At 42.6% G+C, this 25,008-nt stretch overlaps 1 protein-coding gene and 1 long non-coding RNA gene across 2 annotated transcripts in view; both read right to left on the bottom strand.

Moving 5' to 3' along the window:
* Positions 1–1,428: 1,428 nt before the first annotated feature.
* Positions 1,429–25,008, bottom strand: part of Ermard (ER membrane associated RNA degradation) — a 140,776-nt gene continuing 117,196 nt past the window's right edge. Inside the window, exon 17 of the mRNA XM_036168607.1 lies at positions 1,429–4,609. Within this exon, the coding sequence (XP_036024500.1) occupies positions 4,534–4,609 (76 nt within the window). The 3' untranslated portion in view covers positions 1,429–4,533. The remainder of the gene's footprint in view (positions 4,610–25,008) is intronic.
* On the bottom strand, positions 7,149–15,238 carry LOC118570242. The gene is made up of 3 exons (XR_004943168.1): positions 15,164–15,238; positions 8,117–8,193; positions 7,149–7,812 (listed from the first exon to the last, which is right to left on the bottom strand). It is a non-coding gene; the product is annotated as an uncharacterized LOC118570242 (long non-coding RNA).

Genomic DNA, 25,008 nt, shown 5'->3' with positions numbered 1-25,008 from the left:
TGAGGTGGGAAGGCGAGGAGCTGAGTCCCCCAGACATCTTTCCCATACCCTCGTCTCCTCTAGCGTTACACTAGATTTCAGAAAGATATTATGTTTAGTACCTTGAAGAAGCTTCTAGAAATTGCACTATCTACTACAACAACCTCTCGCCCTGTGTTTCTCTGCATCTAAATGAATGAAAAGTGATCAGCAGCTGAACGCCTGCCCTGAGCCACACCTGCTTCCTGTTGGGGTTTCTGTCACTTGTGGTGTGGTTCCCTCAGCTGTGGGGGCTTTCTGTGATCAGGGAGTCCTGTAGGACAGCTCCTAGAGTCAGGGGCTTGTGCTTTTCCTCCCTTGACTCCTCCTGGCTAGAAGGCACAGACGAGGTGACCTGGCCCCTTGTACAAGCTCTGAGAGGCTGCTCACTGCTTCTCTCTAAGCAGCACCTCCTGCAAGGGGTGGAGGGTGGTTTCCCACTGTTCAGGACACAGGGAAGTGTTTTAGGAACTGCTATCTTAGATTGACTGATTCCACAGATAAAGCTATTAATTTTTCAAACTAGCTTAAGTTAACTGTAACTGAATTTCTTGTCATGGTTAATTATTTCTCCATGTTTCCTGATTACCAACGGACTCTGTTTTCCCTCATTTCCTAAATGAATTCTTATTCTTTAGATGTGTGATAACAGAATTTCTACTGCTCCTACTGCTAAAACCATTCATTTTGAGTTCAAAAGCACATCCATATTTGAAAAGCCATCCATCTCAGACTTTTCAGAACCTTATTTACAGTGGCCACTCAACAATTTTGGCCAAATTGATTTAAACCTTTGACTGAACTCTGCTAATAGCATTTTAGGACAGGCACAAGACATCGCCAATTAGCTTCCGAGAAACGTCTGGCCTTTCAGCAGATGCTCTGGAGGTCCTTGGAAAGCCCCAAGGGGTGGAGAGCTAGCTTGTGGGGGATGGACCAGTGGAGGCTGCTGTTGGAATTCTCATGTCAGCACCAGGCAATCCCTTCTTCTGTGGCACCCTCCCAGCAACTGATTTCAGAAGCATCAAATGGTGAGCTGGGAATGGCCTAAGGGTCAGGTTCCAGAAGCTGCATCCTTGCTTTTCCCTCAAGATCAAAGGGTAGATAAAATAATGGGCATGGAGATTAATTATGTGTCATTGTCCTCAAAGTGGTCTGTTCCTGTCTGCATGACTCACTCTGTTTGTGTGGAGCTGTGCCTTGGACTTCCACCCCTATCTATGCCCCCAGTGCTGAGGAGTGTCTGGGACCCTAAGGCTGATCTAGGCTAGAGGACACATGAAGCAGCTAGGTTCTGAGGAGGTGCCCCAGGCCTGGATCTCAGCTTTCTCCCTGCAGGGGGAAGGAGCCAATGCAGCGTCCTTGCTCGGCACACCACGCCACCAGCTTCTGCATACAAGACCTTCCTCTTTAGTATTCCCGCTTCTTTTGGATCCCTTCCTGTTCTGTGCTCGTCTGGATTCCAAGGTCTTCACAGCCTGAAGGTGGTCAGAAACGAAGTTTATTATTCACCCCAGATGGCAACTCATTAGGCATAACCGAATAGTATAATCAAGCCCCGCATTAATGTTTAGCCAAGCTCCAGCACAGAGCGGGGCACAGGAGGAGAGGAAGTGGCATGGGTTTGGAGGGAGGAAAGGAGTGGAGGAAGAGGCAGCAGAGGTGAGGATGTGCTAACACCAGCAAGCAGCCTGGGCGCTCAATCTCAAGGTTCCACCTCTGTGGTTAGAAAGAGAAAATCCCCCTTTGCGTCTGCCCGAAGAGGTCTTTGCTATTAGTTGGTCCATTTCCTGAGTTGAGTTCAACACTGAGCATCAGAGGAGCCTCTTTTGGGTAGCACACAGATGACCTGTTGGGGACTTGAGTAACAGGCAGGTAAGAGCTAGGCAACTTCCATCTACATCTGTGCTTCATGTCTGCATTTTACCCACTGTTCTGAGCCACTCTCAGGAGAATTCTCCTTCCGTCTGCAGAGGAGCACACTACCACTGCCACCTCATTGAGTCTTGGCAGACGAACCGTTCTACTGTGAATGAGCAGCAATCTGAGGCTTGACCCGGAAATTCTTAAAAAGGATAACAACTTGCTGAGGAGAAATGTATACACCCTGAAATTAGCCTTACTGAAGAACACGGTCACAGTGTGAAGGGCCCACCTCTGTCTAGATCTGGAATGTTCCCATCACAGGAAGTGACCCTGAGTTTCACTAGCTCGTTCTTCCCACTCCTACCCTTCCAGTCCTGTGAGCACTGATGTCCACACCTCTATACATGTGCCTCCTGAGGACACATCATAGTCTGGCTTGACCCCTTTCACAGAGCCTGATGTCTGCTGTGACACACACCACACACACACATGCACACAGGCTGTCCTCCTTCATGGCTGTATCACCTTGCATGGACAGGCCTCTTGTTCCTGTTCCATTCATCTATTGAGGAACATTTGGGTATTCCCAGTTGGCTTCTAAGGACAATGCTGAGATGAGCGTCTATGTGCATACCTTTGTTTGAATTTCAGTTTTCTGTCCTAGGAGTGAAATTGGTGAGTCATACGGAGATTCTATGTTTAGCTTTTGGGAACCCCTGTGCCGTTTCACACAATGGCTGTGCTGCTTCACATTCCCACCGGCTGTACACAAGGGCTCCACATTTCTCCACACCATTGCCAGTACTTCTTCCTCTCTCCCTTCCTTCTTCCTTCCTTCTTTTAGTTATGGCCTTCCTCTGGCAGCATGGTTAACCAAAGACCTTCTTAAATCTGTCATGCTCACATTTCAATGTAAAGAAATCATGATGTACAGATATAAATGTAAAGAAATGTAAGCGAAATTCTTTACATACAAGGTAAAGAAACCACCACCAACATCAATCTACATAATAATAGTCAGAATAAAGAACATGTATTGACATTTAAATTTCAAAGCGCTATTTATAAAAATTTCCTTTCTGAAAACCCTCCAACTCTGACAAAAATCTGGAGTCTTCCTTTATCCCCACATTCCACCGAACAGGAAACAAACAACTTTTGACCCCTAAGTGAGGGGTCACCATGAGCCAGATGAGGTTGTGGGCACTACGTGTGGCCTCCAGGGAACCTGGCTTTTAAACATGTGTGCCTGTGAAAACCAGCCACTTTAGAGGTCCATGCTTTCAGGTTCCAGAGATTTTTCTCCTTGCAAGACTCCTCCTTGGAGTGGGTCCCTCCTTGGCAGCCTTGCCCCTCCCTTTCTCCTGGCCGATTCTTCCCTGTATGGCCAGTTCCCCCTTCATTCCACTTTCTTGGTGTGAAATGGCATTCTTTCTCAACGATGTTTCACATTCAGTGTGTTTGCTCCTGAGGCCACTTGCAGGAGATGACCACCGTTGCTTCTAGAACACCGAGCTCTTGGGGGGGGGGTCTCTCCCAGGGCACAGGCAGGTGCTTATATTGCCTGTCTTAGAATCCATGTCTTGTGTGTGGCCATTAGGAGGACTGAGGGGGTGAAGGTAATTCACTGAGCAGGGCCCTGGGACTGTAGGAAGACATGCCCCAACATGGAGTAACCATGTAATCCCACAGCATGCAGGCTCTTGCTGCCTATGGTGGTTTAAATGAGAATGGCCCCATAGGTTCATCTGTTTAAACGCTCGATCCTCGATTAATGGGACTGTTTGGGAAGGATTAAAGGTGTGGCCTTATTAGAGGAGGGGTATATCAATGTGGTCAAGCTTTGAGGCTTCAAAAAGACATGCGCCATTTAGAATGAGCTGTCTCTGCCTCCTGCAGGCAACTGGGGATGCGAGCTCTTGGCTGTTCTTGCTGCCAGGCTTTCCCTCAGCCATCATGGACTCTGACCCTCTGGAACTAAAAGCCTAATTGAACACTTTCCTTTATAAGTTGCCTCGGTCATGCTGTTTTCTATAGCAACAGAAAAGTAACTGAGACATTGCCTGAGTTTCTATCTGTGTTGCTAAGCACATACTGTGCAGAGACACTAATCTGCATCAGCAGACTTCCTACCCTGGGGACAGTTCCATCTGTGTAACCTCCCAGTCAAATACCCGTCTTGCTGTGGGGAGCACCCTAGAGGTGGCAGTGGCTGCTGAGTATGACCACCTCAGGGGAGGCTTCAAATATCCCCGAGACCATGATGATTCTGCTGTCATTTGAGGAGGCTCAGAAGGTGGGAGGGGTGGATGAAAAGGGTCATCAGCAGAGGAAAGTACTGCTGGGCAGAGGAGTGGCCTGTGGACCAGGTGCCATTAGCCTGAAGAGACAGGAAGTAGAGTTGTACAATCTAGTGCTACAATGTCATTTTCATAATAACCCAAGCCAGAGACATCCCTAAATGCCCTAGCCCTAGGCTGTTATAAAGATTGCTCTCCTCACAGGGAACCAAGCAGGCAGAAGGGAGTCACATCATCTCTCCAGTTCTTAGGGAAGAACTCCCAGGGCTCTGAGGGATTAACAACTGTCTAAAATAGCGCGTGATGCTGAACTCTCTCTCTCTCTCCTAGCCCATGCAAGAGGAAGGCATCATCTACCGACGTCCACACTGGGCCAGCCAGTACAGAACCCACAGGTACAGGTGCATACCCCAGGTCTTCCACACCTACAAGGAAGGAAAAAAAAATGTTTTTGAAATAAGTGACATTTAAAATGGTTCAGATATTCCTAACCAATAGAATTTTGGTAAGACGAACCAAAGAATTTTGTAACATATTGAGCCATAATATCTGTGGTCATCTGCTTGGCAAGACTGAATTCCTGAGTTCGTGTTTAGGTTTTCTCATAGGGTGGGGGATGTACTAGTTTAGTTACTTAGCTGAAGGGGATAGGCAGCAACAACTCAGAAACACACCCAGAGACTTAGTTCACTGGCTTAACCCACACAAGCATCCCTACAATCCTATGGGGCATGAGAAATGGACTTGGCTAGGCAAGCTCTGCTGTAAGGGTCTGCAGAGAAGAAAGGCCGTGAGCTCCCTGCTGTCCTGGGCCATACTCATTGGTTTCCTTAGGGGTTTTAACAGTAATCTTTCCACAGAATGGACATCAAATTGCCCTCGGTTCTGTGTGTGTCAATTGTAACTTCAGAAACCCCAAAGCCACTGTCAAAAGGGACTAAGGCTTGATTAGGACAACCAAGGCTCAGTTTCATCCCAAGCAGGCACCTTTTCCCTGGTTCTAATGTCCTTGGTCCCACTGGTCCTCATAGTGATGACTCCATCCTCACTACCATGAACCTGGCTGGAATTCACCAGCAGGTTGTTCTCTCTGCCTTGTCTGCTGCCATTCACCAAGTCTGTCCTTGCTTTCTATCGGAGAGACAGACACCCCGCCCAGAGTAGGACCCACACACTCAGCTATGTCCTCATAAGGTCACATGACTGAACAAAACTCCCCAACATCTTCTGTGGAACAGGACCACTGGTTAGCACACAAGCCACTGCACCATGAGCCCCTTCTGACATTTCTCAAAGTCACTCGTAGGGGCCACTTTTCTTCCTTTTTGAAATGCATATATTAACATTTACTATAACACTTGTACTCTCTGAAACACAGTTGTAGAAATCCCAGTCTATAAACAATGTTGAATTAACAATTCAAGTGTCACTCAAAGAAAATTTTTAACAGATTTATTAAAGTGTAATTTTAAATGCCATGAAACTCACCCATTTCCAATGTAGAATTCAGTGGTTTTAGCATTCTTGCAGAGTTGCACAATCATTACCATAATTTAATGTTAGAACTTTTCACTGTCCCTCCAAAGAAACCTGCTGTCATCAATACTCACTTCCATTTTTCTTCCCTCCCGGCAGCCCCAGGTGACCCTGATCTAAATTGTGTCTCTGTTATCTGTTCTGTTTTGACAGTGGTTTACATGGAACCACTCAATGCCTGGTGTTTGTGACATTCACCCACATCTTAGCATGTATTAGCACACTGTTCTTTTTTAATGGCTGAATAACGTTCACACACCTACACACACACACACACACACACACACACACACACACACACACGTTGGATTCCATGAGGGACTTTACCTAAAATACATTGTAGATACCACAATCTGTGGATGCTCAAGTCCCCTATATAAGATGGGATATATATTGTAGCTTGCACATACCCTCCTATTTTATATCATCTTTAGACGGCTTATGGAGATTTCACATGATATAAATTATATATGTAGATAGTGACACTGAGGAACTATAGGAAATTCAGTACAGACACAGTTTTAAAAAATACATTTTTAAAGCTGCAGTTGAACCTCTTATGAGGTTTATTTCAGTTCAACAGTTGATGGACATCTACGTTGTTTCCATAGTTTAGCAATTTTGAATAGTGCCTTGTGTCATTTTGGGGGAGGGGTTGTCAGGACTCTCCAGAGAGACAGAACCAACACAATGTATTGAAATGCAGATAGACATATAAGAAGAGATTAGGTAGAACTGGAGGTTTGTAAGCCCCATCATGAGCATTCAGAGGCTGAAAACTCTAGGGCAGCATATCTTAGACATAGTACGAAGGCCTCAGGACCTAAGAAGCAGATAGTGTGACTCTCAAGCTGGGGTCGATGGCCCAGGAGCATGCATAGCACCTGAGTGAGTCCAAGAACCCAAAGGCCACAGACCTTGAGTTGTGACACAGGAGAAGAGGCAGACCAGCTTCTGAAGAGAGAGAGACTCTGACCTTCTTACCTTTTCATCCTATTGAAGCGTGGGTTCATCACACAGAGGACAGAACTTGCCTGTCTTCTGGAAATACTGCTAGTCAGTCCAAGCAAGGGCTAGAGTGCCTGGCTTCCTTTACAGTGAGAGATAGACATCTTAATGCTAACCAAAGCTTTGAGGGCAATAATACAGCAATTTAGAATACATAATGCTTGACTAGCATTCGGCATTCCCAATCTAGTCTAGCTATGTCTTACTTAGGGTTCCTGTAGCTGTGGTGAGACATCATGGCCAAAAGCAACTTTGGGAGGAAAGGATTTATTCCATCTTATACTTCCAGGTCACCCTCTATCACTGAGGGAAGTCAGGAATAAAGAATCCAAGGCAGGAACCTGGAGGTAGGGACTGAAGCAGAGGCCATGGAGGAGTGCTGCTTACTGGCTTGCTCCTTATGGATTGCTCAGACTGCTTTCTTATGCAACTCAGGACTCCTTGCCCAGGGGGAGTGCCACACAAAGAGCTGAAGCCTCTCATGGCAATTATTAATCAAGAACATGCCTCACAGGCTTGCCCACACCCAACAGACCAATCTGGTGAGGCATTTTATCAACTGAAGTCGCTTCCTCTCCAATGACTGTAGTTCGTGTCAGGTTGACAAAACAACAGCAAGAATAACAACAAACCATGACATACCCTCAGCAAGCACTTCAGCAGGTCTTGGGTCTTTGCTTGGAGCAATGAATCACACCTTCATTCTTGGCAAGTCCATTGATCATCCTGCCTAGATGAGGCTGCTGCCATTTCCCACCGACTTTAGCATGGTAATACTGAGGGGTGAACTAAGGGATCTGCTGCACCACACACGTGCTTGTCCTCTATCTGTTGTGGATTGATCATGCAGTTTCACTCTGGAAGCCCAGACCAGTCATACCTATGAATACTATAACTTCTTTCTCATCATGTTGACTCGGGGGCTTGAGAATCCAGAAGTGGCTAGAGGAAAGTCTTAACTTCCAGTTCAATGGGATCACTGTTGTGACTTCTGCTCAAGCAATTCCTGCTCGAGAACCCAAACTTCTAAGCCAACAGAGCATCTTGTTGTAGAACAGGAAATACAGATCTTGCTCCTGGGTCACTAGATGTAAAAAGAATTGTTAAAATTCCCGTTTCTACCCCTTGGCTCTTGAGGTCTTGACTCTTTGACTACCTTATATTATATGCTGATACAGCGTATATGTAACCTTCTGGAGAACTTTGCCCAAGCCCTGAAAGGTAGTATGTAGCGAGCACATACCCCGATTATGGGGGAGGAATAATCATTCTTGATTCAGACTTGGTATAACACTCATTTATTCACACACTAAGATTACAAGCAATATTTATACTGTCTTCCAAATGGAAGCAGGAGTACCTCTCCAGGTGTACAGGGCTGGACTCACCACGTCTGTTCCTCTAGATCGTGGGTCAGTCTTCCTGCGGTCAACCATGCCTGTGCTGAGGACAGGATATCATGTCTCTGGTGGAGGAGAGTAGTCTCACGTGAGGGTCTGGCAAGCTCTCTTCGTCATGTCTGAGGCTTCATCTTTTATACCCCTTCCTGGCTAGGTTTCTAATCTTATCCCTACTTCCACACATAGCTTATCACTACTCCATTTGTGGTTTACTTACGTCATTCTATTGCTTATCACTCCTGACCAGTGCTGTTCATCCTAGGTCTTACATGTTCCTTACGTATTGTCACCTACTAGCACTGTGCCCGTGACTTCAAAGGACTAGGCCATAGTTCTTTCAAGCAATCTGCTTAATTATGGTAAGGGCACGGTCAGATCTAAATCCCATAAGCAGGAGGCCACTGCTGTATTTCTTTGGATGTGAAATGAATTCTGGGTTAGAACTGTACCATGGGCAATACTGCAAAGGTGGATGTCCTGGAGTCCAGTGGCTAGAGAATTTGGGGCTCTGAGGTCCAAGAGTAGGAGAAGAAGGGTATATTTGGTCCTGGGAAGGAAGTAGAATTATGCTCATTGAAGTATTTGGAGTGATGACTGCTCTAACAGTTACCCGTTTTTATATTTGTCTTTAAAAATATTCTAGGGGGCTGGAGAGATGGCTCAGAGGTTAAGAGCACTGACTGCTCCTCCAGTGGTCCCGAGTTCAATTCCCAGCAACCACATTGCGGCTCACAACCATCTGTAATGAGATCTGGTGCCCTCTTCTGGCCTGCAGCGACACATGCAGGCAAAACACTGTATACATAATAAATAAATCTTTAAAAAATATTCTAATGAATTCTTTGAGAATTCTATGCAATGTATTTTGATCATGTTTACCTCCAATTCTTCCCTTTACCTTTCCCCAGATCCACCCCTACCATCATGTCTCCAACTTTGTGTCCCCTTTTTATAATCCAAGGACTGCAATCTGTACTCTCTGCCACTGGGTGACTGGCCATCCATTAAAGCATAGTCAATCTACCAGGAGCTAAATCCTTAAAGAAAAGAGACTTTCCCTCTCTCAGAAGTCAACAACTATCTGTAGCCCCTCAGCTAGGGGTGGGTCCTCATGAATCCCCTCCCACCCCATGCTGGAATATTGACTGGTTTACTATTGGGCAGGTCTTGGGTAGGCAACCACAGCTTCCATGAGTTGATGAGCTCAGCGGTCCTGCAATATCCAAAGGACACTGTTGGTGGCTCTTTCTCAATGGCCCCTGAGCCTCAGAGAGAGGGTGTGATACAGATGTCCTATTTGTGGCTAAGCGCTCCATAGTCACCAGTTCTCTGCACTCTGATCAATTTTAAGTTCCTGTGTGAACCACTGTCTACCACACAAAGAAACTTATCTATTGGTAGAGAGACATGCATTTGGAGGGTAGTTTGATACGGTATCCATTTAGCAGAATAATAGTAGCAGGTTCACCCCTGGGCCTGTAAGCTCCCCAACCATGGGTTCTTGGGCATTTGCAGTACCAGGCATGTATTTGTTATTATATTTGAACAGTACTTTATTCCAGATATAAGTCACTTATTAGATGTACAATATGAAGATACTTTCCACTATTCTGTAGGTTGAATTTCATTTTCTTAATTTCATCCTTTGAAGCCCGAAGTTGTCATTTTCATAAAATCCAGTTTACCCCACCTCCCCTCAACACATACATTAATTTCTTTGTGTTATGCCTGAAAATTCATTGCCTAATTTAAGGTTCTAAAGATTGATTACAGTTTTCTAGGCTTTTACAGGTTTAGTCCCCAGATTAGGTTATTGATCTATTTTGAGTGAGTTTTTGAACTTGGGTTAACTAAGGGTTCAGCTTTATATGCTTGCAGTGACTGTTCCATAATCATACTGCCATTTATTAAAGAGTATCTTTTACCATTAACTATCTCAATTTTTTTGCAAATTTTCAGTTGGCTGTAAGTGTGTGTGAGTCACAACTCTGTTCATTGGTCAATAAATTGATCTTTGGACCAGTACAAGCACTTAGCACTATAGTTCTGTGTGAGTTGGGATTGGAAGGCATGAGCCTCCCAACCTTGTTCTTTCTCAAGATGAGTCTGATATTATTAGTTTCAGAATAATATGCACATGTTCCTAGGTGGACCTCTCCTCAGGAGACTCTTAGGCATCTCACCTCTCCTATTATCTAAGAATAGATCATGAAGATCCTGTTTCCTCTGCGTTCTTGCTTCCTAACTCCAAGCATGGAACAGACTCAGTATGCAGCATACTGGTAGCCACTGGCAATGATCTCACTGCACACTGTGGCCTCTGTAATGAACACTGTGGACTTTGGCTCCACACATGGTGAGTTGCTTGAAGTGATAAGCATCATACATAATTAGAGTTCTTGATGTTTTACATCAAACATGTAAATGTGATCCCAGTAAACTACTCTATAGGGATACTACGCTGAGACTGCTCATAGGCCAAGAGTAGGTACAAAGGATGAACAGTATTACTTTATGACACAAGAGAGGTGGTCTGGACATTTTGGACAGCCAGTGGGGTTAGTTCCATCGCCGCTGTTCCTGTTCTCTAATGTTGAATAATGAGGCAGCCCACAACACAGTAACTTACAACATAGCATGCAATCTGCTCTTGAATCTGAGGTTGAGTGACATTTCCTGGGGTGACAGTTCCTTCCTGCTCTAGTTGGGCTGAGGCAGCTTGAGGCTGAGAACTGCTGCACCCCCAGACTCGCTTCTACCCCAAGCCTATAGAGGATTGGAGAAGACCAGGACAGCAGAAGCTACCCCAGATGTCTCTCTGGCACTTCTCAATGGCCCTCTCTCAAACATGGACTTCTCTTAGGTTGACTTAGAGATCAGTAGGCACATACCTTAAGGAAGATTTCTAGAAAGAAACTGCTTTTCTTTTATGAGAGGCACAAATATCATCTCTACCATATGCTACTCCCTGTGTTGGCAGCAAGTTATTAAGGACACAGCCCATTATTCAAGAATGTGAATTAAATTCTGTGTGTGTTTTATTATAACTGGCCTTGAACTCTCAGTCCTCTTATTCCTGCCTCCTGAATGCTGATGCTGCAGGTAGGCATTATAACCCCAGTTTTGGACTATTCCCTATGCTGAAAGAGATGTCTACAAATATGTAGGTACATTTGGAACCACTGCCTCAACTTCTTCTAAACAGGCTGCCATGCATCATCAGAGAAATAGCACCCGAGTACAGATGCAGCCGTTTTATAGCTGTGATTTTACACTAGCTAGAATAAAAAGAGTCGAACTGCATCAGGACTGTAGATCAAGGAAAGACTTGGCCAATAGTATACTCTTGTATAGCAATTACCTCTAGTAGAAAGTAGATACATTCCAACTAGGAGGGAAGCTAGTAAAGACTCAGGATGTTCTATAAGAAGGCAAATCAATCATTCCTTTCTGTGGGAAAACTCATTCGGACTCAGGAAGTAAATAACTCAGAAGCTACAAGAAGTCCCTGAAACTGAGTGCATACACCCTGTCTCTCCCTTCCCAAGCTTATACCAGCAGCAAAACAGCTCAACTGCCTTGAAGAGGCCCCAGCTGGCAAGTTGCCTAGCAGAGATATGTTGTAGACTATTATGACTATTATCTTAAGGTGTATTGCTTTTTTTTTTTTTTTTTTTGAGACAGGGTTTCTCTGTGTAGTTTTGTGCCTTTTCTGGATCTAACTCTGTAGACCAGGCTGGCTTCGAACTCACAAAGATCTGCCTGGCTCTGCCTCCCGAGTGCTGGGATTAAAGGCGTGTGCCACTGCCACTTGGTGGTGTATTACTTTTGTTTATGTTGCATTTGTTTAACTCTGTGAAGCTGTGTTACTGTGCCTCTCTAAAACACCTGATGGTCTAATAAAGAGGTGGCCAAGAGCTAGGCAGGAGAAAGGCTAGGTGGGGCTGGCAGGCAGAGAGAAGATATAGGGAGAGAAAAAAAGAAGTAGCCAGAGAAAGAGGAGGACTCCAGGGGCCAGGCACTCAGCTACACAGCAAACCACAGAGTAAAAGTAAGATTTACAGAAGCAAGAGAATGGGAAAAGCCCAGAGGCAAAAGGTAGATGGCATCATTTAAGTTAAGGAGAGCTGGCAACAAACAAGGCCAGGCATTTATAAGTAAGACTAAAACTCTGTGTGTGCTTTATTTGGGAGCTGAGTGGCAGGCCCCTCAAAAGAGAAAAAAACAACCAACAACAGAGATACTCTGACCCACTAGTTTGTTTTCACGTCTTTCACTGAGTTCCAGGTTTCCAGTTTTCGTCAGCTGTCACCCATATTGGGGCTGGCTTTTGGTGATGTAGCTGCCTTGGAGTTATTCCTACTCCTATAAGTAACCTCCCTTCCATACTCCTGTAAAGTAACACCAATAAACTAGTTGGTTCATCCAAGTTAGACCTTGGTAGTAACCTTACTTACTTTAATCTCTCATTGGCTTCCTATCTGGAGTGAGTAGACACTTACTCTTGTTTCCCAGACATAGTGTCACATAACAGATGATGACAATGAGAAACATGTATAGGTCACTCACAGCCAGCTGGCCAAAGGTGCCATCTGGTAGCAGCTATGGAGAGTGTGAAAAGACCTGACTGTGGATGGTCCCCTAGGGGACAATGCCAGCAATGGTGCTGGTGGCCCAGCAATTGGAAGCATATCCCTAAGCTGAAAGAAAATGCCATGCCCTAGACCCCGTGACTATTGTAGGAGGATGTCAAGTCAGAGGTCAGGTGGGAACTGTGGATGGGGTCAATATTATCAAATTCCTAAACATCAGGTAGTTTAGGAAATTCTACTGAATTGATAAACAATATTTTCTACAACTTATGCCATTTGTTAAGAAATTCTGTGAAATTTAAATGTCACCTGCCAAGTATCTTGAGTGCAAGGGTCTAACCTGAACCTGGTCTAAAGATTGTTCCCAAATTAATTCTGAAGAAATCCAAATGAAGCAAAGTTACAAAGGGGCTGAAGGTGAGCTAGTGGCAAAGGTAAATTCCCACAAGCAATAAAAATTCAAATTCCTTGAGGTATAAGTCACATAAAACAATATTCACTAAGTTTCATAGGCAGTATTCAGAGATTTGACAATTATCTTTATATATATATATATATATATATATATATATATATATCTTTTTATATATATATTGTGGTGGTATTGTGTTCCCCAAAATAATGTGTGTTCCCTGAAATAAACTTATCTGGGGTCAGAGAACAGGACAGCCACAATATTAAACATGAAGATAGGCAGTGGTAGCACACGCCTTTAATCCTAGCATTCCAGAGGCAGAAATACCTCTGGATCTCTGAGTTCAAGGCCACATTAGAAAAGCCAGGCATGGTGACGCTCGCCTTTAGTCCCAGGGAGTGACCGCAGAAGGTAGAAAGATATATAAGGCATGAAGATCAGAAACTAGCAGCTTTTGGCTAGTTAAGCATTTTGGTTGGTTAAGCTTTTAGGCTTTGAACAGCACAGTTCAGCTGAGATTCATTTGGATGAGGACTCAGAAACTTCCAGTCTGAGGAAACAAGATCAGCTGAGGAACTGGCAAGGTGAGGTAGCTGTGGCTTGTTCTGTCTCTCTGATCTTCCAGCATTCACCCCAATAACTGGCCTCAGGTTTGATTTTATTAGTAAGACTCTTTAAGATTCATGCTACAATATATAATCAGTTATATGTAAACATGTGCAAATAGAGATCATGAAGACACCATCAGCATATGCAGACTATTTCCATCTCTTGGAACTTCTCTTACACCATTGCAAGTTACAGCCATGCTGGGCCTAATAACCCCTCCTCACCACTGTGGCTTTGCATCTTCAAAAATTTTATATGAATGGAATCATACAATGTGCAGCCCTCTGCATCTGTTTCATTTTCTAAATGAACTACAGCTTGTTTATTCATTCGCCAATTGAGGTCATTTCATGAATAAACCGCTGTGAAGATCTGAGCACAGGACACTGTGTGAACATAAACTTTCACTTCCCCATGTAAAGACAGAGGAAGGGACTGCTGATTTCTATGTTAGACAAAAACTGTTAAGTGTCTTTCCAAGTGCCTGTGCTCTTTTTTCTTTTCTCATTTTCACCAGCAATGCTGGAGAATTCCACATTACCATTTTTACTAACATTTGATATTGCCAGAAGTTAAAAATATCCAGTCATTCCCAACAAGCATGTTGTGACATCTCTGTGGAATTAATCTGAATTTTCCTAATCAATAGTAATGTTATGCATTCTGTGATTTGCTCAGTTTATTCTAGTTTCTGGAAGGAGGTATCTACTTTACTCTTTTACCTAATTTTTAAAAAAGTAGTTGTTTCCACTAAAATTAAACGAAGAAAAAGTTAAAAAAAAATCTAAACATACCCATAACAAATGAGATTGGAATAGCAACAAAACCCCTTCCAAATAAAAAAAGTCCAGGGCCAGATGGATTCACAGCAGAATTCTACCAGGCTTTGAAAGAAGATCTTCAGCTAATCTTTTTTAAAGTATTCAAAATAGGAGAAGTAGGAAGAAGAGGAAAAGGAGAAGGAGGAGGAAGAAGGGGAGGAGGAGGAAGAGGGGAGTGTGGTGAATCCTAATAAAGTTTGCCTGAAGATCAGAGGACAGAACAAACCACTAGATCATAGAGGCCAGGCAGTGGTGGCACACACCTTTAATCCTAGCACTCAGGAAGCAAGAGATCCATCTGACTCTCTGAGTTCAAAGCAACTCTGAAATATAGGAGATTGACTCAGGTTTTTTATTATATGACCTTTTAAATTTTGAAGAACATCTGGTATCCAACTTTTGGAGCATGAATTCATGAAAAAGCCACTTGCCTGTGGCCTTGCAGTCCTGGGCGCAGGCCCAAGCTACATGTGGTCTGAATCTCCACCCCATCTGGGTTGGACTTCCTAACTAAGTTTTGTTGCAGCCTCTCTGTAGCAAACTCGACAGGTTTTAGGGCTCCAAAAACCACATGAGTTAGCCACTTTTGCACACTTACTCCATGCAGAGGGCTGGATCTTTTGCTTCTTTCCTCTTCTGGTGCATTTTGGCTTTCTCTGGGCCCCCTCCTTGGGCTGCTGCCACACTGTTATCTGAAACTTATTGTCAGCAGATTTAGTGAGGCAATTAGGATTTCTTAAAGGGAGGAATTAGTTAAAAGAAAGTTTTTTCCCCCCACATTAAAAAATGGGAAACATTTTTACAATTTGGTCTGTTTGACTATACATTAAACAGTCTGAAAATGGAACAATTAAATGAGAGGATAATTAACTTAGATGAGATTGATTTAATGTCAATTATAAATATTATTTGTTTGATCATTTTTGTTTTATCATTTAAAAAGTTGGTTAATATGAGTGCCAAGATAAAAGTTTTAGAAAAACTTGTTAAAAACAGATCATAGAGATATTTGGACCCAGACAGAAGAATTTAAAGGAGAACCAATCTCAGCATTGTATTATAAGGTTATAGAGAAACAGCCTAAGGCTTTCAAACAGCTAACCTTAATCTCTCCAGTAACCTTACAGGAACTGCCAGATGATAGATATCCTCAAAGTTGTGTATGAGCTCACTGGATTCCTGTGCAAATGTTAGATTTGAGGAGAATCAAAGAAACAATGGTCTCATATGGCATCCACTCATCTTTTGTGAAGCAGATGTTAAACTTTTGGTCAACTTATAATGGAATTATTCCTCAAGACTAGAGAGATTTGGTTTCAGCAGTCTCAGAGGCTGGCCCCCAATTACAATAGAGGACCCGGTGGAAAGATGAGGCTAAGACCATTGAACAATGAAGTAGAGCTTCTAGAGGTATAGAAATTTCCCAAGATCAACTTCTTGGAGAGGGCAATTATGCTGATATACAAAGACAATCTTTATATGATAACCATGCTCTGACTTTAAGAAAAATGGTAGCTTTGAATGCTTGGGACAGAATTGAAGAAGTAGAAAAAAAAATGAGTCATTTACAAAGTTATACAGGACCTAAAATAAATCTTCTCTGATTTCTTACAAAGACTGACTTCAGCAGTGAATAGAATGATACCAAATTCAGAAGCTAGACAGAAAATAATTGAATCTCTGGCTTTTGAAAACGCTAATGTACAATGCAAAGGGATAATTAGGCAATTAAAGGCAAGATCATTTAAGGAGAAAACATAAATCAAAATTGATAAAGATTAGATTTGGAAATTCCCCAAAGCTAAAGTTGGGGAAGGGTTTTGTTTTTGTCTTTCAGGAGAATGAAGGTTAAGGAAGCTGAAGAACACTGGACAAATGAGACATCTGAAGAAATAGGACAAATTATCCAGAAAAAAATGTCCCACAAAAAAGATTTTGTGCAGTGAACCATGACTATGCCTAACAGCGACTTTGAAGTCTCCAAAAGATGATGGGACCCCACATCAATGATTCCATCAGGACTATGATAACACTACCAAGCTGACAAATACAACCCAAAGATCGGCTTTGTACAACAAACTGCTCAGGACAATATCTGAATGGCTAGCTGAGATGATACAGCCTCACAAACTACTCTAGTCAGGACTTGACCATAATTCTAATTTTTTTTATGTCCCCACAAGATTAACAGTGCCCCCAGTCAGCAGGAAATAGCCTAGAAAACTACACCCACATTGTCCAAAAATGGGTTATGGATGTTTGTCATTGTTTATGAGTTGATTAAAAAATGTTATTGGTCATAGTCAATCTCTTTCTAAAAGAAGAAAGGGGTATATGATATAGAAATGATAGGATAAAAGGGTATATTATTGAATCTACTCTGAAAAGAAAAAGGGAGGATATGGACTTAATAAGATAAAAAGGTAGATTATTGAATCTACTTTTAAAACTATTAGTTTTAAGTATTTTATATTGGGTTGGATTTTTGAATATTGTATACAAATTATGTATATTGTTACAAATTTGAGATTGATTTTGTTAGAAAATATTGTACATATATTGTTCAAGGTATTATATCTATATAGTTCATTTCACAATGTAATACAATTTTCTAATCCTTGAAAGTTTTTGCCAACTAATTAGAATATAAAGAATGCAAGTTAGTATTTAGTCACACATTACAATTGAACTTGAACTAGTAGTCATATTAGGTATGTTTTCAAGGTCAAACAGAGATATATTTTAGATAGACAGGTCATCTTCAAATACTTCAGAGATCTCAGAATATGGCATTTAAGCTGTTTTAATAACACAGATTCTTTTTTTTTTCTTTTTTTCTTTTTTTTTTTTTTTTTGACTATGAGACATGTCTGCTCCTGACAGCATCAATCTACTTCAGAGAAAATGATGAGCACCAAAGAAACTCCTTATGGAGTTTACTTTCTTTGTGTCAAAAGTTAGCTGCTGGGCAACAAAGTGCCATTGCCTTGACTGCTGACAGTATGCTGTCTAAATAGACAAGCAGGACATAAAAAAAAAAAAGGACTGCCAAATCTTGCCAAGACAAAGTAGGACAGTCCTTCAGAAAATCCTGCTTCACAGAAAATTCTATCATATATGCTAGGCCTGTAGGCTGAAGATGAATACCCCAACATTGCAGAGGAACCTTGGGTGACTGTCCAGGCAGTCAGCTGTTTCTGTCATTTCTCACATTTTTTGGAAGTTGCTTGTTTGTACTTCCTGCTTACTCAGTTAATATTATTTCCGTCTCAGATCTCTGAGGGAGTTGAAGACTAGATAGTTATAGTTTTGGTTTTTTGTTAACAAATTCAGAAAAGAAACTCACTAAAGAGGTGTAAAGTGTATAAGTTTCAAAGACACCAAAAGATAGTTTTGGATTGGTAATAGAAGTTAGGATAGAAACTGAATTAGGTACAACATTTTGGACTCACCAAAATAGGATAAATAATGGAGCATTTTCTCTGAATTTGTCAAATGTTTATGGAGTAGACATTGTTAATGTAATTCTTGACTGTTTTTATTGTATATAGTTTTTCTTATATTATCTAAAACATCTTTTTATTATTTTAGACAAAAGGGGAAATGTGCTGATATATTGTGGACCCTAATAAAGTTTGCCTGAAGATCAGAGACAAGCCACTCATAGATGCCAGGCAGTGGTGACACACACTTTTAATCCTATCACTCAGAAGGCAGAGATCCATCTGGATCTCTGTGAGTTCAAAGCACCCTGGACTATATTGAGATTGACTCAGTTTAGGAGAGAAACAGAGCCAAACAGTGGTGGCACACACCTTTCATCCCAGTACGTAGGAGTTACACACACCTTTAATGGCTGGGTGGAGAAAGGTATATAAGGTTTGGGGAGACAGGAACTAGAAGTTTCAGCTAGAGGCCTATTGGCTGAGGCCTTTTCAGGCCAAAGACTTGGCGAGGTAAGAGGTGGTGGCTGTGGCTTGTTTCTTTGTCTCTCTGATCTTTCAGCATATACCCCAATATCAGGCGATGGGTTAATTATTACATCATTTAGAAATTCAAGCTACAAGCCAGGCGGTGGTGGCACACACCTTTAATCCCAGCACTTGGAAGGCAGAGGTAGGCAGATCTTTGTGAGTTCCAGGCCAGCCTGGTCTACAAAGTGAGTTCCAGGAAAGGCGCAAAGCTACACAGAGAAACCCTGTCTCAAAAAACCAAAAAAAGAAAAGAAAAGAAAAAAGAAATTCAAGCTACAGGGGAGGAGGAGGGGGAGGAAAAGAAGAAGAGAAAGAAATATCCCTGATGAACATAGCTTCAAAAATGCTCACTAAAATACTTGCAAACAGAATACAGATATACAAAATACTTAAAAAAGATGACTCACCATAACGAAGTTATCTCTGTCCCTAAAATGCAGATATGGTTTAACATATGCAATTCAATAAATGTAATAAACCACAAAAACGGACTTAGGCGACAATCACATGATCATCTCAATACATGCAGAAGAAGCCTTTGACAAAGATCAACTAGCCTTCATGGAAAAACTCCTAGAGAATGGGATTAGAGCATATCTCAACATAAAAGCTACAGAGTGAGTTCCAGGAAAGGTGCAAAGCTACACAGAGAAACCCTGTCTTGAAAACAAACAAACAAAAAAGAAACCCGCAGCCAATATCATTCTAGATGAAGGAAAAGCTGATGTGATCCCACTGAAGTCGGGCACAAGACAGGGCTGTCCACTGTCGGCACTCATGTGAGCAGTGAGGAAAAAGGAGAAAATTAAAGAAAAGCAGATAAGGAATGAGGCGAAGCTTCCCTATTTGCAGATGACATGATACTATACGTCAGAGAGCCCCAAAATTCCACCAGAAATTTTCTAGAAATGATAAACAAATTTAGCAGTGTAGCAGACTACAGAATCAACAGCTTCGTATACCACCAACACAATAAACATACAGAATAAGATCATGGACATACTAACATTTACAACAGCCTCAAGGAAAATAAAACATCTAGGAATACACCTAACCAAGGAGGTGACTATCTTTACAATGAACACATTAAATCTCTGAAGAAAGAGACAGAGGCACTAAAACATGGAAAGGCACCCATGCTCATGGATTGGTAGAATTAGTATTGTGAAAATGACCATTTTTACTAAAAGCTGTTGACAGATTTGATGAAATCCCAATCAAAATCTTCATTTCATTCTTCATAAGAATAGGGAAAAAAAAAAAGGTAATTTTAAACTTCATATGCAGCCATAAAAGATCCCAGCTATCCAGAACAATCCCCAGGAGAAAGAACAGGCTGGAAGAATTTCCATTCCAGACTTCAGAACGATTACAGAACCATAAGAATGGATGCTGTATGGGACTGGCCGACTGGCTGAACGAACGAAGGAACCACCACTACCACCACCAACACCACCAACAAACCAGACCTATAGACCAACAAAAGAAAACTGAAGGCCCAAACATGAGTACATGGAACTTCAGCCATTTCATATTTCACAAAAATTCCGAAACCATGTGCTAGAGAAAAATCATTGTCCACAAATGGTGCTGGGAAAACTGGATCTCCACATACAGAAAGATGAAACGCACAAAAACAACCTCAAATGGATCAAAGACCTGAATGTGAACCCTTGGAGCTGCGAAAGAAAACATCATCCAGAAGAGCCTTACATAATATAGAGCTTTCTGAACAGGGCTCCATTGGCCAAGAATTAAGGCCAAGAATGGACAAAGTGGGACTCCCAGAAACTGAAAACCTTCTGCACAGCTAAGGAAGCAATCAATCAGGGGAAGATGAAGCCTGCAGAATGAGAGAGGATCTTTGCCAGCTATGCATCTGACAGAGGACTGATATCCAGAATATATTTTAAAAGAGAGGTTTTTGTTTTGTTTTGTTTTTTGTTTTTTTAAATGACCCATTCAAAAAAGTGCTGGTACATGAACAGAGGGTTCTTAGAAAAAGAAAAAAGTAATGGCTAAGAAAGATCTCAGAAAATGTTCACCCTCCCTAACAATCAGGGAAATGTAAAACAACATTTAGATTTTATCTTGTCCCAGTCAGAACAGCAAAGATCAACATAGTAACCAACAACAAATGCTGGAAGGGTGTGGGGAAAAGGGAACTCTGGCTCACAGAGGGTAGGATTGCAAGCTGGTTCTGCCACTATGGAAATCAGTGTGGTGAATTCTCAAGAAGTGAAAATAAATCTGCTGCATGACCCAGCTATGCCACTTCTTGGCATACGCCCAAAGGACTTGACATCCCACTCCACAGATTATTGCTTAGCCATGTGCTGCTCTATTCACAATAGCTACGAAATGAAACAACCTGAACGTCCTTCAACTGCCAAATGGAAAAGGAAAATGTGGTCCATCGACACTGTGGAATACTATTCAGCTGTAAGGAAAATGAAACGAGATGAGAAGGTGAGTGGAGAGAACTGGAAAAGATGGTACTGAATGAGGTAACCCACACCAAAGAGAGAAATGTCTCATGTTTCCTCTCATCTGAGGCTCCTGGCTCCAAATCTTCAGTAAGGACACATCCTGGGGTAACTGTAAAAAAGTGGGACAGTAAAAAGGCGCCATTGTCGTGTGTGTGTGTGTGTGTGTGTGTGTGTGTGTGTGTGTGTGTGTGTGCAGCAGGGCGGAGAATAGCAGGATACAAGTCAACTGACGGGGGAAATGGGGAAAGTAGGGCTCCAAAATTAGGGAGAGAGAGGAAGATAAACACAGAAGTCAAAGACCATACAACAAAAACCCTAACGCCAGGCACGAGAAGCCCTCTCTTGATTCCAAGAGACTCTGAAAACATCACAGGCTATTGCCTTTGTTTGCCCCTCAGAGGTAGAAATTAAGTCCCTGTTGCTGAAAACAGCACACACTTCAAACACAGGGCCTAGAGACCCCTTAGCTCAAACTGAACTACAAGCTTCCTCCCTGAGGACTGGCTCTCATACCAGAAGTAATCATGCAAGCTTCCAAAGGAGGGAGGCAACCAACATTCCTACCCAGCTACGATGCCTATAGATTATAACAATGACCAGCCTGGCACAATAATCCTAAAGGTTCAAAAGTAGCAAGCATACCTTGGTGGTGCTCTTTAATTGGACTTAAGACATGCTCAACAAGAGGAAATCAAGCCTAGTACTGGAAACTTAGCCAACTTCACTACTCAGGACTAGTGAAGTCATGAATCTTGGAGAACCTACAACCACTACTTTGCTAAACCAGCATAATCTCCAACTCTAAGCTAAATATTTGTCTTTCTACCCACAGAGAAATGCAGTCTCACTCACCAAGTAAATTTCTCTTTGGACAGAGGGAGACCATTACAGAAAACCATGAACAGTCAAAATGCAGAGTTGTGGGGCCCAGGCCCAACAGATGGTTCTACAAAGCAGCTGTTGCACCTTAGCTCAGAAATCATTGCTGAAGAGGGGGTGGAAACATTGCAAGAGTCAGAGGGTCAGGGAGTTTGCTGTGAGATTGAGTCTCCTACAATACAAGCTATACTCTCAACAATATGGCTGTTTAAACATGAGCTGAACAAGGACAACAGTAATAAGACACGCTAATGTGGCACAGGAAAACCAGGAGGTTCCAACTGCACACAAAGAACTACAGGTAATTCCTGAAACAAAATATTGGTAAACCATGCTTCGTTAAAATTTTAAAAAATTATGTTAAACTATATAACTTATATAACTTACTCTAAAGAAAATTTGACCTAAACCAAGGTCATAAATTATTCTTCTAGATGCTTTGTGCTTTAGCTCTGATGTTTCACCCTTCAATTCCTAACAGCTGGTCTTTATGTATGATGTAAAGTAAGAGTCTTAGTGTGCCTTTTCCTTATGTGAACCCAATTATCCCTGACTGATTAGGAGATAATGCCATTTTGTTCCTTGTGTTGACTTTACTGGTTTCCCTTTTTGATTTAATTGATTTCTGCTCTAATTTTTTTTTATCATTTTATCATTCTCTGTTTAATTGCATGGGTATCACCATCTGGAATCAATTGACAAGAATGTTGGAGTTCATGCCTGTCTGTCTGTCCATCTTCTCAGCAATACCAGTGTCTTCATTATAGTTGCTTTACAGTGAGTTTCGACCTCAGGTGGTATGTCCTCTCACTGTGTCCTTTTAAAGATTTGTTTGGGGGCTAGGTTGTTTTCATTTCCACACAATTTTAAGATTGCCTTATGTCTTAGTTAGGGTTTCTATTGATGTGAAGAGACACCATGACCACAGCAACTCTTACAAAGTAAAATATTTAATTGTGATTCACAGTTTCAGAGGTTCAGTCCATTATCATCATGGCAGGGGGCATGGCAGTGTGTAGGCAAATGTGGTACTGGAGGAATAGCTGAGAATTCTACATCTTGTAGGCAACAGGAAATCGACTGAGACACTGGGTGGTATCCTGAGCATAGGAATCCTCACAGCCTGTCCCCACAGTGACACACTTCCTTCAACAAGGCCATACCCACTCCAAAAAAACCAGACCTTCTAATAGTGCCACTCCCTATGAGATTATGGGGGCCAATTACATTCAAACTACCATACCTTATCAATCAATTTCTAGAAAAGTGTTGTTGGTATTTTCATGGGAATTGCAGCTCAATTTGATGAACTTCTGTCTTAACCACCATGTCTCAGGCTGTGTAGACTGGCTTTCCTTAGACTGGCTTTCATTTTGTTAGGAATACTCTAACTTTCTGAATATATATATATATATACACATTATATTTCTTTTGTTAAAATTGTCTTCAACATGTTTTCTTCTTGTTGATGCTTTTGTGAATGTGGTTGTTTTCTTAATGCTATTTTTATTTTTTATTATACCATATTTGTTTATTGTTTATAAAGCATTTTTCATTTTCTTTGGAAAGGGTAAAAAGAAAATCTATATGACAAATGTGGCTTTTCACCTTACCTTCTAGGAAGCTCATCAGTCTCCCAATCCTGAATCCCTCTTCTCTGTTGCTGGGAAGGGTCTCCACAATGCTTTCATGCTGATGGTCCCACTTCCCTTCTGGCTTCAGAGTTGATAAAGGGTTAGGTGCTCTGGAAACCCAGGAGCTGTGGGCTGAGAACCCTTCTGTGCTGGGGTTTGCTTGTCCCTCAGCCAGAACTTTCCTATAGAACAGAGCAGAAAAGGCCTGACTTTCTCTCCACTGCCCTCCTGCTCTTCACAGGACAGCCAACAGTCATGCCCCCAGCCCATGGTGGCCATTGAGGCCGTAAATCACTTCATGCTGGCAGACGGAGGGGGGGTGCAGTTCCCCCATCAAGCAGGGTGCTGATCTTATGAGGCCCCTCTTGTCATCACAGGCTGTGATTTGCTGACTTCCTGCAATGCTGGGATCACTTTACAGGAGCAGGGGCTGCAGGGTCAGGCCCATACTGCTACCAGCTTCCTCTGAGAAAACAAATCGGGTGGTGAGTCTGGAAAAGGCATCTGCAGGGTCCTGTGCAGACTTCCAGGAGCCGGGTAGGTTCACCTCTCCACAGAGATAGAGCAGAGTCTGAGACCTGCAGAGTACAGCAATTGGGTCCCAGGAGGGAGGTGAGACCAGAACAGCTGTGGTCCTAGTGGACCTGGGGGTCTTCAGTGCAGCTGTTGGAGACCTTATGGGCACCTGGGTGCCAGCTGTGGTCTGCAACACAACTTCGTACTTGTGTTGGGGCTTTGGTAGAGTGAAACCCCAATGCAGTCGCACATGGCCTTGCTTGGAGACAAGGTCACTACCGATGCTATTAGTTACAAAGAGGACATCCACAATAGCTAGTATTTTTGTGAGAAAATGATTATGTCTGCAGACACACAGATACACACACCAAAGAGGACTTTGGTCATTGGGCCAACATGGTACAGCCATGGCCAAACAGCTTTCCTGGCAAAGGGGGACTTGGCTAGGCCCTCTCCTAAATCCCCTAGCCTCAACCTACAGACCTAGGAAACAGTGAGACGCTGCCATTCTGTGACATTCTGTGTCGTGTGCCCTGACTGTCCTCTAGGTCTCACGGGATACATGGCTTAGCGGAGGAGCTAGATACTCTGGCCACATCTGATTCACAGAGCCCAGGACAAGTATTACCTGCTGCCAAGACTGCCTCTGTTTCCCTATACTGTGCCCTTTATTTATTCACTCTATCTGGGGACCCTCAAGCTGGATATCTGTACATGACTTCCCAGGGCTCTTGAATGTTGGCCAAACACAGCATAAGGCCTATGAGCAACAATTGACCTCTGATGTTAACCATCTTAGGCCACTGTGAGCAGCTCTTTATGCCTCTGATATGCTTTGTGGACACTCTCAGGTGGTCCCTTCTAGTGCCTTTGTCTTTACTGACAAAGATATGCTGGACCTTCTCAGTCACAACTTCAGCTGCTCTATCCCCTGAGACTCCTCGATCTCCC

This window comes from Onychomys torridus, chromosome 19 (genome assembly GCF_903995425.1).
Source record: "Onychomys torridus chromosome 19, mOncTor1.1, whole genome shotgun sequence".
NCBI lineage: Eukaryota > Metazoa > Chordata > Mammalia > Rodentia > Cricetidae > Onychomys > Onychomys torridus.
This window is presented reverse-complemented; position numbering and strand designations above follow the sequence as displayed.